Consider the following 14023-nt stretch of genomic DNA (forward strand, 5'->3'; position numbering starts at 1 on the left):
CAGTGGTTCAGAATCTGCCTGCCAATGCAGGGGACATGGGTTTGAGCCCTGGTCTGGGAAGATCCCACATGCCACAGAGCAACTAGGCCCGTGAGCCACAACTACTGAGCCTGTGCGTCTGGAGACTGTGCTCCGCAATAAGAGAGGCCACGAAAGTGAGGCCCGTGCACCACGATGAAGAGTGGCCCCCCGCTTGCCACAACTAGAGAAAGCCCTTGCACAGAAACGAAGACCCAACACAGTCAAAAATAAAAAACAAAAACAAAAACAAAACCATTGAAATAAATCACATTTCACTTAAAAAAAAAAAAAAGACAAGGGAGCCACTCTCACCTCTATTATTCAACATAGTTTTGGAAGTTTTAGGCACGGCAATCAGAGAAGAAAAAGAAAAGGAATCCAAATCGGAAAAGAAGAAGCAAAACTGTCACTGTTTGCAGATGACATGATACTATACACAGAGAATCCTAAAGATGCTACCAGAAAACCACTAGAACTAATCAATGAATTCGGTAAAGTAGCAGGATACAAAATTAATGTACAGAAATCTCTTGCATTCCTATACACTAATGATGAAAAATCTGAAAGAGAAATTAAGGAAACACTCCCATTTACCACTGCAACAAAAAGAATAAAATACCTAGGGATAAACATACCTAAGGAGGTGAAAGACTTGTACTCAGAAAACTATAAGACACTGATGAAAGAAATCAAGGACGATACAAACAGATGGAGAGATATACCATGTTCTTGGATTGGAAAAATCAACATCGTGAAAATGACTATATTACCCAAAGCAATCTACAGATTCAATGCAATCCCTATCAAACTACCAATGGCATTTTTCACAGAAGTAGAACAAAAAATTTTACAATTTGTATGGAAACACAGAAGACCCTGAATAGCCAAGGCAATCCTGAGAAAGAAAAACGGAGCTGGAGGAATCAGCCTCCCTGACTTCAGACTATACCACAAAACTACAGTAATCAAGACAGGATGGTACTGGCACAAAAACAGAAACACAGATCAATGGAACAGGATAGAAAGCCCAGAGATAAACCCACTCACATATGGTCACTTTATCTTTGACAAAGGAGGCAAGAACATATACAATTGTGAAAAGACAGCCTCTTCAATAAATGGTGCTGGGAAAACTGGACAGCTACAGGTAAAACAATGAAATTAGAACACTTCCTAACACCATACACAAAAATAAACTCAAAATGGATTAAAGACCTAAATGTAAGGCCAGACACTATCAAACTCTTAGAGGAAAACATAGGCAGAACACTCTATAACATAAATCACGGCAGGATCCTTTTTGACCCACCTCTTAGAGAAATGAAAATAAAAACAAAAATGGGACCTAATGAAACTTCAAAGCTTTTGCACAGCAAAGGAAACCATCAACAAGATGAAAAGGCAACCCTTGGAATGCGAGAAAACATTTGCAAATGAAGCAAGTGACAAAGGATTAATCTCCAAAATATACAAGCAGCTCATGCAGTTCAATATCAAAAAAACCCAAAAAACCCAATCCAAAAATGGACAGAAGACCTAAACAGACATTTCTCCAAAGAAGATATACAGATTGCCAACAAACACATGAAAGGATGCTCAACATCACTAATCATTAGAGAAATGCAAATCAAAACCACAATGAGGTATCGCCTCATACTGGTCAGAATGGCCATCATCAAAAAATCTACAAACAATAAATGCTGGAGAGGGTGTGGAGAAAAGGGAACCCTCTTGCACTGTTGGTGGGAATGTAACTGATACAGCCACTATGGAGAGTAGTATGGAGGTTCCTTAAAAAACTAAAAATAGAACTACCATATGACCCAGCAATCCCACTACTGGGCATATACCCTGAGAAAAGTGTAATTCAAAAAGAGTCATGTACCACAGTGTTCACTGCAGCTCTATTTACAACAGCCAGGACATGGAAGCAACCTAAGCATCCACTGACAGATGAAGGTATAAAGATGTGGCACATATAGGCAATGTAATATAATACTCAGCCATAAAAAGAAACGAAATGGAGTTACTTGTAGTGAGGTGGATGGACCTAGAATCTGTCACACAGAGTGAAGTAAGTCAGAAAGAGAAAAACAAATACCGTATGCTAACACATATATATTGAATTTAAAAACAAAAATGGTTCTGATGAACCTAGGACAGGAATAAAGATGCAGACATAGAGAAAGGACTTTAGGACACAGGAGATGGGATGACCTGAGAGAGTAACACTTACATATATACACTACCAAATATAAAATAGATAACCAGTGACAGGCAGCTGCATAGCACAGGGAGATCAGCTCGGTGCTTTGTGACCACCTAGGGGGTGGGAGGGAGGCTCAAGAGGCAGGGGATATGGGGATATATGTATACATATAGCTGATTCAGTTTGTTATACAACAGAAACTAACACACCATTGTAAAGCAATTACATTCCAATAAAAATGTAAAAAAAAATATTCTGTATGATGCTTATGTCATTAGACATTTGTCCAAACCCACAGAATGTACAACACCAAGAGTGAACGCTAATGTAAGCTATGGTCTTTATTCCTGGGCTTCTTTCACTCAGCAAAATTATTTTGAGAGTGATCCATTTTGTTGCGTATATGCATAGCTTATTCCTTTTTATTTGCTGAGTACCATTCCATTTTACGAATATACCACAATCTGTTTATCCATTCACCTGCTTGTTGGTGGACACTTGGGTTTTTGCCAGTTTTCGGCTATTACAAATAAAGCTGCTGCAAACACCTGTGGGGACATATGTTTTCAAATACCAGGACTGAAATGACTGGATTATGGGGTAGATGTATGTTTAATTTTTTAAGTAACTGCAGAACTTTTCCAAAGTATTGTACCATAGTCCCACTAACAGTGTGTGAAAACTTCAGTTGCTGTAATTTTTGTCAGAATGTTTCATTTTAGCCATTCTAATTAAGGTGTGTAATAATACCTCATTGTAGTTTTCTCACAATTAAATTTCAATTTTTTCCTATGGTTACTAAAACATTTGGATTTTCCTTTAAAGCCATGTTCCAAAAAGTTATCTATTAACAATTATATATTATAACAAAATACTAAAGTCTTCAAAAGTGAACAACTTATTTTATCCCTGCCCATCCATTGTAAATAGTTCACAAGATACAATCTGATTTAAAATAAATTTGATATGGACAGTGTTATCTGCAAGTACTTAAGTCCTCAAAGTTAAGAAGGTTATTTATAATTTGATAAGGAATAAAAAAAGGGTGTTCAAAGCACCAATGATTAGATGGGAATTTCCTGTACAACATCTCAATTCATAAATTAACACGGAATTTGGAGTATCTGAGCCACTAAGTTTTCAGTGCTTTTTAGATGTTTTTGTTAAAACTTTTTTTTGATTAGTAAGAGTTTTAGTTTTGCACAGATTTCCAAAAGGAAACTTGAGATGCCTTAAAATAAAACATACTCCTGTTTTATGGCTCTCTCACCCTCAATAGAGGACTTAGACAAAATTAGGAATCCTTTAGCTGCACAACTGTTATTTGGGGGTTTTACTTTTGTCTTTGCAGGTATTTCACCTGACTAAATATACCAAATTCAATTATAAAAAATTTCTAGACAAATTCTATCAGGAGTTTATAGAGGAAACTTTTATGTGGGGTTCCCTGACCTACAATTTATAAAAGGAGAAAAAAAAATCATACTTAAAAATATAATTTAAAATCAAGAGATAAGTCATCTTTAACAATCTTAAGTCTAACAACCTCTAAGGAGATGAAGGCTTTTTGTAAAGCAGTCCATTTAAAAAAAAAAAAGAATAGTTACCTTAGCAGCTTGAGATTCTCTTAAGTAATATTTTAAAAGGTCAGAAAGTTTGAGGTCCTCATCAGCTGACACTCGTGCTTCTATTTTCTGAAAAAGGGAAAAAATTGGGTATTTAATCAGTACTTACATTCTATATTGTGTTTTCTTTCTTAATTATTGTAAAAAAAATTAGTTATAAATAACTACAGTATCAATTCCTATTTAAACTAAGTTTCCTTTCCTTCTCTTTTCTGTTAGTCTGTTCGTTTTTTTTTTTTTGTAACTGACAAAAAAATGAACAGATTAGTGGATTTATGGAAGGATTCTATATTTGACTCGAGTTGTTAGCTGTAATGAGTTTCAATATCGTATTTCAGGTTCACCTGTATTTTTCTCTCTATTCATTTCAATGGCAATTGATATGTACACATGATTATAAAGTAATAGAGGCTGGCAATAGCAGTAGACTAGGTAATTCAAACCAATCCTTCTGCTGTGGACAACCAGAAAACAATGCTAAAACATTAAGTCTGACTAAAAAGATGAGAACTTGGGACTTCCCTGGTGGTCCAGTGGTTAAGAATCTGCCTTCCAATGCAGGGGACAAGGGTTCAATCACTGGGCGGGGAACTAAGATCCCACATGCCGCGGGGCAACTAAGCCTGCGTGCCACAACTACAGAGCCCACACGCTCTGGAGCCTGTGCGCCACAACTAGAGAGAAGTCTGTGCATCACAACTAGAAAGAAGCCCACATGCCACAGCTAGAGAGAAGCCTGTGCACCGCGACGAAGAGCCCACGTGCCCTGGAGCCTGCAGCACCACAACGAGCAAGAAACCCATGCGCTACAACTAGAGAGAAGCCAGCCTGCCACTACAAAGAGCCCACATACCGCAACAAAAGATCCTGTGTGCCGCAACCAAGACCCAATGCAGCCAAAAATAAATAAAGTAAATAAATAAAAACAAGGATGATTTTTTTTTTTTTTTTTTGCGGTACGCGGGTCTCTCACTGTTGTGGCCTCTCTCGTTGCGGAGCACAGGCTCCGGACACGCAGGCTCAGTGGCCATGGCTCACGGGCCTAGCCGCTCTGCAGCATGTGGGATCTTCCCAGACCGGGGCACGAACCCGTGTCCCCTGCATCGGCAGGCAGACTCTCAACCACTGCGCCACCAGGGAAGCCCAAACAAGGATGATTTTTAAAAAATAAAGAAAAAAACAAAAAGATGAGAACTCTTCATTCAGTCTGGAGAGACAGGGAATAAAGAAGAATGTATTATGTCAATCAAATACAATATGGGAACCTTGTTTGGATCCCGATTCAAACAAAGTCCACCGTAAAAAGCCATTTATGAGACAACTGGGAACATTTCTATACTAGATATTGATGACAGTATGGAGAATCACTGATAATCGTATTGGTACATTAAAATTTTTTTTTAATATTTATTTATTTGGCTGTGCCAGGTCTTAGTTGCATTATGCAGGATCATTCTTGCCAAGTGCAGGATTTTTACTTGAGGCATGCAAACTCTTAGTTACGGCATGTGGGATCTAGTTCCCAGACCAGGGATTGAACCCCAGCCCCTTGAATTGGGAGTGTGGAGTCTTACCCATTGGACCACCAGGGAAGTCCTGGTACATTAAAATTGATTCTTATCTTTAAAAAAGAGAGAGAGAAATGTGCACAAAGGGCAAAAAACAATAAACATGGACTTCTGGGAATAAAAGAACTTTAAGTAACATAGAAAATGTTGACTTTAAGAAAACCTGGGTGACACATGTACAGGAATTCTTTGTACTATTCTTGCAACTTTTCTGCGACTCTGAAATTGTTAAAATAAAAAAACCCTACCCATCCACCAGAACAGCTAAAATACCAAATATTACAACCTTGTGCAGCAGTGAGATGCTCACATTCATTCTGGTGGGAATGTAAATTGTTACAATCACTTTGGGAAACAGTTTGGCAGTACCTACAAAAGCTTTTCACATGGATATCCTATGAACCATCATTTCCTCTCCTAGTTACATACATTCAACAGAAATGCATACTTATGTTCAGCTGAAGATAAATAAGAATGGTCTTAGCAGTACTTTTTGTAAAGAGCCCCAAACTAGCAACTATCCAAATGCCTACCAGTAGAAAAGATAATAAAATTAGGTATGTTTTTGCTATGGAAAACTATACAGCATTAAGAATGAAGGAGCGCGGGCCTCCCTGGTGGCGCAGTGGTTGAGAGTCCGCCTGCCGATGCAGGGGATACGGGTTCGTGCCCCGGTCTGGGAGGATCCCATATGCCGCGGAGCGGCTGGGCCCGTGAGCCATGGCCGCTGGGCCTGCGCATCCGGAGCCTGTGCTCCGCAACGGGGGAGGCCACAACAGTGAGAGGCCCGCATACCGCAAAAAAAAAAAAAAAAAAAAAAAAAAGAATGAAGGAGCTATACCGACATGCAACACCAATGAATCTTATGTATGTAATATTGAGTAAAAGAAACCAGACATAAGGATATATACTGCATAATGCATTTACATAAAATATGAAAATAAAATTAATTTTTGCTGTTAGAAGCTAGGACAGTAGTTAGCCTTGCAGCCGAGGTGGTGACTCAGAAGGCAGCTGAAGGGGAACAGGGCATCTGAGTTGCTGGTAATGTTCCATTTCTTGATCTGGGTGTTCATTACATGAGTGTGTTAAACTGTGACATTTCACTGAGCTGTACACTTCTGTTACATGGTTTTTTCTACATGTATAATACACTTTAATAAAAAGTTTGGAAAAAATCTTGAAGTTTCTTTATGGAGAAACAAACTTACAGAACTTATTGACATGCTAGATGATGTTCAGTGCTTTTAAATAGGGCTTCTCTCCTTCCATTAAGAAGTAGGGTATGTGTCTTCTCCCCTTGAATCTGGGCTCTCAGACTGCTTGCCCAATACAGGAATGATGCTGCGCCAGTTTCCAAGCCCAGGCCTTACGAAACTAGCAGCTTCTACTTCCCATAATTTGGGATACTCACTTTTGGAACCTCTTTACCATGCTGTGAAGAAGCCTAAGCAGCTCCATGGGAAAGCCACATGTAGGTGTTACAGCCAACAGCCCTATCAGAAGTTCCTGCTGATGGCCAGTATCAACCCCAAAAGAGCCTTCAGATGATTCTAGGCCCTGGCCTTCATATCTTCCCTGCTGAGGCCCCAGACATCATGGAGCAGAGGCAAGCCATCCCTGCTGTGCCCTTTCTGAATTTCTGAACCAAAGAGTTCACTGGCATACTAAAATGGTTGCTGTTTAAAGCTACTGATTTTAGGATGGTTTGTTACACAGCAATAATAACCAGAACAACATGCAAATGCTAAAGGAAATTAGAATTTTGGGGCTATGGAAATGTGCCACCCAGATCTCCAAGAGAAATGCCTGCTGCAAGGAGCACAGTTGACTGACAGCCCCAACTGCAGTATCTCTGGATCTGGAACCATGTTCATACGAAAGTTATGTTCCATCCTCCCCACCCGGCCCATTCTTGCCTGATGTAGAACTCCTTGAATGGGCAGCTCTGGCTCAGGCACTCCCCTCTGACGTGGACAAAGCTTTCTTAGAACTGCGCTATAGTCTGAAACTCCTCCTACACAGTCCTCCTTCCTCTCCCTCTCCTTTTGCAGGTGTAGACCTGCACTGTTATTGGAACGCTCCCCTCCTTTCTACTCCTGCTCGTTCCTCTTTGTTTTTCACAATAAATCTCTTGTACATTTAATCCCACCTTGACATCTGCTTCCAAAAGAATTGACACATAAGGCTGTTTTGTGATAGATTCCTATTCTTTTGATATAAATGCACACGCACACAAAAATAACTATATCTTCCCAGAAAATGCTCACTGGTACAAATATCAAAGCAGAATAATGAGCTATATGGACCCAAGTATAACATTTACTTACATATTTACATTTACTTACATATTTACTTACATATTTAAGAACTTTTTCCTTTGTGATACAGTATCTCCTTTTCTTCAACTTGTCTCCGCTACTCAACTGCCAAGGTCATGATGAAATCTGATTTCTACAATGGACTAGCCACCACGACTCTCAGCTAAGTACCATTACAAATCTAGTAAACATTTTCACTATCAACTGATATACAGAATGATCATAAATTAACATGACCCCTGAAAACCAAGACTATATCAGTATTGAATTATTACTACTATGAATGAAAACTTTCTGCAGTTATATTTTTGTCTTATATTGATACAACTCTTTTTTAAAGCAGTGTGTCATGGGGGATCAAAAGCAATAATCTTGGTAAAGTTATAGTGAATCTAAGATTTTCTTCTAGCTTACAAAGCCCCAGGAAAAAAATGATCTTTCATAAAAATAAACCCAGCCTCCTAATGAACACGTTTTCTGATCAAGAATATGAACTTTTACACATATACCAAAAGACCATAACAAAAACTAAATTTCCTGAAAAACTCTCATTATTTCCAAATTTAAATCTGCCTCTTCAACCTTCTGAAGTATAACTCATCTTCCTCAATAAAATTAAACACAGCCCAACAAGTTAAACACTACTGTTTGCAGACATTTAGACTCCCAAAGGTTAATTATTAGTACTTACTCTTGTTTTATCAAAAAGTTCTGAAACTTTAAGAAAAAACCTGGAAGGGAAAAATATTTCATCATAAATAATTTTCTATTTCAAATGTTCAGAGAATATACCCCAAACCAGATTAACAATGAACATTCTTACCTCATTACAATAATATTTGTCTTGTTCACTGAAGACTTCATTTAGTTCAACAAAAACCTCTGTATGGCCACCCATGTAACAGATTCCTTTTGACATACGATTACAGAAAATCTTCCCCTTTCAAGGTGGCGGTCTAAGCCATATGTTAAAAACTTAAAAAATCTGTCTCGATATCCTTTGGTAATATGCCACATAATATTAAATAAAGCCATACCTTTAAATTATTACAGAAGTACAGGGCAATGACATCCAAAGAGTTATGTCTTAAATACTTTCAAATGGAGCTGCTTTGTTTTGGAAAACAACACAAATGAACAGCCAGTCTCTACTTCAGAGCTCACTTTCACTTTGTTTTTTGGCCACACCGGGTGGCTTGCAGGATCTTCTGCAACCAGGGATTGAGCCTGGCCACTGCAGTGAGAGCCCAGGGTCCTCACCACTAGGCCACCAGTGAAGCCCCCACTTTCACTATTAATTAAAAAGCCCATCTCTCAAACGCTGACACCAACTAAAAAAATATCCCCATGCCAAACTATTAAATGGTATCCTGTAAAATATGTAATTATCGATGACATTATATTTGGATTAGGGCAAATACTATTGAAAGCTAAAATGAATTTTATGAACTTCACATTACTAAAAAGAACTTGCTTTGAAAGGTTTATGAAAGATAACACATAGCAAGGCTAACATTTTTCCTTCTTATCAAATACTTAAGAACTAACTCTTTGGGAAGGTAGCATGTTAATTAGTGTTTTGCTGAAAAACTGGATTTGCTGAAAAACTGGATCTGACATGTCTACTGGGATAGGATATACTACAGAAAAGTTCAAGGATGTGGTTTAGAGAAAGGCATGGACTATGAAAATAGTTTTCCAATTAAAATTTTTAAAATGTGTTTGAATTATTTTTCAATAGAGTGTTGGGTTTAAACATTATAGGAGCAACTAAGATTATTTATGGCTACCTTGAAATCTGGCCTCCAACGAAATATATATTTATGTATTTGTGTATGTGTGTGTATATATATGTATATGTGTATATATATATGTGTGTGTGTATATATGTGTGTATATATATATTCTAATTCCAAAACAGCATTTCTTGTTTATAATAAACATTATAAAAATCTAAGAACATTTAAACATAAATTCTGTCTCTCTCACACATACAAATCGGCAAATTTTCATCAAATGAAACACTGTAAATGTTAAAATTATAAATACTAAGGTTGATTTTTATTTCTCAGATTTAAAAAAAGAAGGAGGGAAAGGGAAGAGAAAAATGACACTGACCCAAGTTTATAAAGAAGCTCCATATTATCAATGTGTTTTGACAAAAATATTCCAAAATGCCTGCTGGGTCAGAAGTATTGCGTGTGCCTGAGCTGCCAACAAAATTTTGTTTTACTTATATTTAATGTTTTAAATCAGAATGCTTACTTGCATATATCCGTAGAATCCTGAGTTCCTAAAGCATATAATGAAGAACCAATTCTATTGTAATCGTCTGCAGCACCTATGGAAAAAGTTTTAAGAATTTAATATATTTATTAATTAATTCAAAAATAGTTACTGAATACCTACCTGTCAAAAAAAGTGTATGTAATATGAGATGCCCAAAGTCTAGTGAAAGAAATGATAAAAACTATAATACAAAATGATGAATTTTATATTAGAAGTAGGTATAAACTACATCGGGAGCAGGGGAAACAGATGATTTCACCTGAGGAGGTCAGGGAAGGATTTACAGACACTATAGGAGTTGAAGCTCGCAGGATGAGCAAATCTTTACTAGGCAAAGAGGAGGAGAGTGCATTCTGGATAGAGGGAAGAGCATGGAAAAAGGCCAGGGAGACATAAAAGAGCAAAGTATATTCAGAGAGCCTTCTGGGACTATGGCACTGCAGGGTACAGAGGGGAGTGGAGAGGGCTGAAGATGGAAAAATCAATTTATTTTTCTTCCAAGCATCTTGGGGGAAAGAAAGGTTTTGTAAGCCATGATGAAGTTTGGACCTGATCTTGTGGGAATGGGTGTTATTAAACATTTTAAAATCCTAGTAGTGGTGAAATCAACCTGATAAGGATTTTAGATTAAAAAATTCTGCTGCCTTGAATAAAGACTAATAGTGGAGAGACACAGAAGGCACAGTGACCAAACAGGAAACTGCTGTGTCAGATGCTGAGGGTCAGGATCAAGGTAGTGGAAACATTAAGAGCAGAGAGGAACTAACAAAGCTGGAAGATATTTAGGAAATGTAACAGGTAGGATTTACAAACAGTAGACCTGAGGCAGGAGCTTGGGAAGCTAGATGAATGGTAGTACCACTACCCTTGGGTGCTAGGAAGCAAAGTACTCAACGTCAGCACAGTATTCCTCCTAGGGCTTGCCCCACAGGACAATGTCCTTGTTGAGAAAAGATTATAATTTCAGAAAAGGAATAGCATAGTGCAATGGTTAAGAGCATGGACCTGGAACCAAACTGTCCAATCCCAGCTTCCCAATTTACCAGCTGTATGACCTTGGGCATATCACTTAACCTGCCTGTGCCTCAGTTTCCTCATCTGGAAATAGGGATAATAATGGTACCCAATTCACATAATTATTTGGAGAACTAGATGAGTTAGTAAACATTACTATAAACTTGGCACACAGTGTATACAGTACTATACAAATGTTTGCTATTATTAATGAAATCCTAGACATGCCTACTTTGTATTCCCACTTATACTAGTAGTATTTTTACCAGGCTTTTATGTGTTTATCCCCTAACAAAACAGTAATGCTTACATTATACTTTCTTATTTTGCACAAAATTACATTCAACTGATATGGCTGAAATTTGGTGACTACTTACTTATTGTTACTCAAATCTTCTATCCTGATTATCTTTTATAAAGAAACTTCAAGTACAAACTTCAGACTATGAACAGTAACTTATATATAAGACTCTTCACTACACCCTAACAGGTTAAGTTAAAAAAAAATAAATAATACTCAAAAATCACTTAAAGGTTGGTTTATTGAGAGGTAGGAATCAAAAATGGTTTTTGTGTTTAATATTGAATACATTAATAGTTTATGCTTAAGCTGACCCTGAAATTATTTTTTGGAGCAAGAAATTCCTATATTCTAACTAACATTAGTCTTTGAGAACACTACCCTCTTTAGTCATTACAGCATTATGTGATCACGAAAAATATACAAACTGTCCTGATTTTATAAATCACAGTGACTTATAAAATTATTAAGTTGAAAAGCTTAATTTTTCATAATCCAGGCTAAGTTCATTAATTATGAAAAATAGTTTTTACTTTATAATTTTGTAAAATTTTATTACAGTTGACCCTTGAACAATGCAGGGGTTACAGGTGCCAACCCTCCCCTCAGTGAAAAATCCCTGTTTAACTTTACAGTTGCCCCTGTATCCACGGTTCTGCACCTGCAGATTCAACCAACCTCGGACTGTGTAGTACTTTTGCAATACTACATATTTACTGAAGAAAAATCCGCATATAAGTGGACCCACATAGCTCAAACCTGTGTTGTTCAAGGGTTCACTATATATATAAGGTAATTAATTATATGTAACAGTCGTTTTTTTGTTTTTTTTGTTTTGCAGTACGTGGGCCTCTCACTGTTGTGGCCTCTCTCGTTGTGGAGCACAGGCTCTGGACGCACAGGCTCAGTGGCCATGGCTCACGGGCCCAGCCACTCCGCGGCATGTGGGATCTTCCCAGACCGGGGCACAAACCCATGTCCCCTGCATCGGCAGGCGGACTCTCAACCACTGCGCCACCAGGGAAGCCCAACAGTCGTATTTTTGTAAAACAGGATCACTATCATCTCCCCTAAAACACCATTCCACTTGGTCAAATAAACAGAATCAGTAAGAATCACTAATACTGTTTTCTTTTTTTTTTTTTTTTTTTTTTTTTTTTTTTTTTTTTCTTTTTGCGGTATGCGGGCCTCTCACTGTTGTGGCCTCTCCCGTTGCGGAGCACAGGCTCCGGACGCGCAGGCCCAGCGGCCATGGCTCACGGGCCCAGCCGCTCCGCGGCATATGGGATCCTCCCAGACCGGGACACGAACCCGTATCCCCTGCATCGGCAGGCGGACTCTCAACCACTGCGCCACCAGGGAGGCCCAATACTGTTTTCTTAACAGATGATTCCTATAGTTCTTTATACTTCCATGGCACTAATATACACCTCTATGATAGGATTAATTACAATATATTATAATTTTTTGCTTTTATTGTTTATCTCACCTGCAAAATTATTAATTCCTTAATGGCAAAGACTTATTTTCTTCATCTTGAAATCATCAATGTCTAACATGATGGTTGGCACATAATAGATATGTCAATGTTTATGAATTAAATAACTTTTTAAGAAATTTATAAAGTATATATAATAGGCTTCCATTTTTAAATCATCAAATCTAAACTTAAAGGTATTCCTAATTATTACAATCAACACTAGTATGTACCATTTCGTATTCACAAAGTTTTTCTTTTTTGGGGGAAGGGTGTGTGGGTGGAGTGTGGGGTTTCCTAGGTTTTCCACCCTAGTGGGGGTGGGTGGAGTGTGGGGTTCCCTAGGAAGGCACAAAGGGTGCTGCTGGAGCCCTCAGGGTGCACTGTGTGACTCTTGGTGTGTGGGGGGAGTAGGGAGTAGTGTGGGTCCTGATGGAGGGGCCAGGAGAGGATGGGTTGGGACAAAGTTTTTCTTAACAGAGGAGTGAAAGTATGAGATATTTTATCCTTAATGTCATTTTATAAACAAGGAAACCAACACAAGACTAATTATGTGAATTGCCCAAGGCTCTAAAGCAAATCAGTAATGAATTTAGGAAGGAATTCAAGTTTCCCACACTTTGACTACATAGTTTTTAACTACTGAACAGGCAACTAAGAACTACTACTTCATTAGAATGAATCTGCAAATCACAAAGATATAGGAAAATAAAATACAAAAAGAACTCTTAACTCTCTCAAAAGAATGACACAAGAATAGAAGTTACCAGGCCTGAGACTTCTTTATTTCCTCCTTTCTATTAGGGTATGTAACAATACCCCAAAACGGAGGTTCGTACTTCTAGGTACCTACTGACCTGTCTGTATATCAGGGGCTCTGAAACTTTTTGGTTTTAGGACTCCTTTACACTCTTAGAAATTACTGAGGACCCTAAAGAGGTTTTGTTTATGCAGGTTACATCTATCAATGTGTACTGTATTTTTTTTTAAGTAAAACAAAAAATTTAAATATTTACTATTTTAAAATAACAGTATTAAAACCATTAATCCTTTTTTTTTTTTTTGGCCATGGGGCATGTGGGATCTTAGTTTGCCGACCAGGGATAGAACCCGTGCACCCTGCACTGGAAGCATGGAGTCCTAACTACTGGACTGCCAGGGAAGTCCCATAAACCATTATAAGTTAACATAACATTTT

General features: G+C 37.9%; 1 protein-coding gene across 1 annotated transcript in view; it reads right to left on the reverse strand.

Moving 5' to 3' along the window:
* Positions 1–14023, reverse strand: part of SNX6 (sorting nexin 6) — a 63465-nt gene that overhangs the window by 13015 nt on the left and 36427 nt on the right. The window contains 3 exon segments of the mRNA XM_082616737.1: positions 3838–3924; positions 8436–8475; positions 10010–10085. Coding sequence (XP_082472863.1) covers positions 3838–3924; positions 8436–8475; positions 10010–10085 — 203 coding nt within the window.

Source organism: Mesoplodon mirus (assembly GCF_964341445.2).
Source record: "Mesoplodon mirus genome assembly, chromosome: 4".
NCBI classification, from domain to species: domain Eukaryota; kingdom Metazoa; phylum Chordata; class Mammalia; order Artiodactyla; family Ziphiidae; genus Mesoplodon; species Mesoplodon mirus.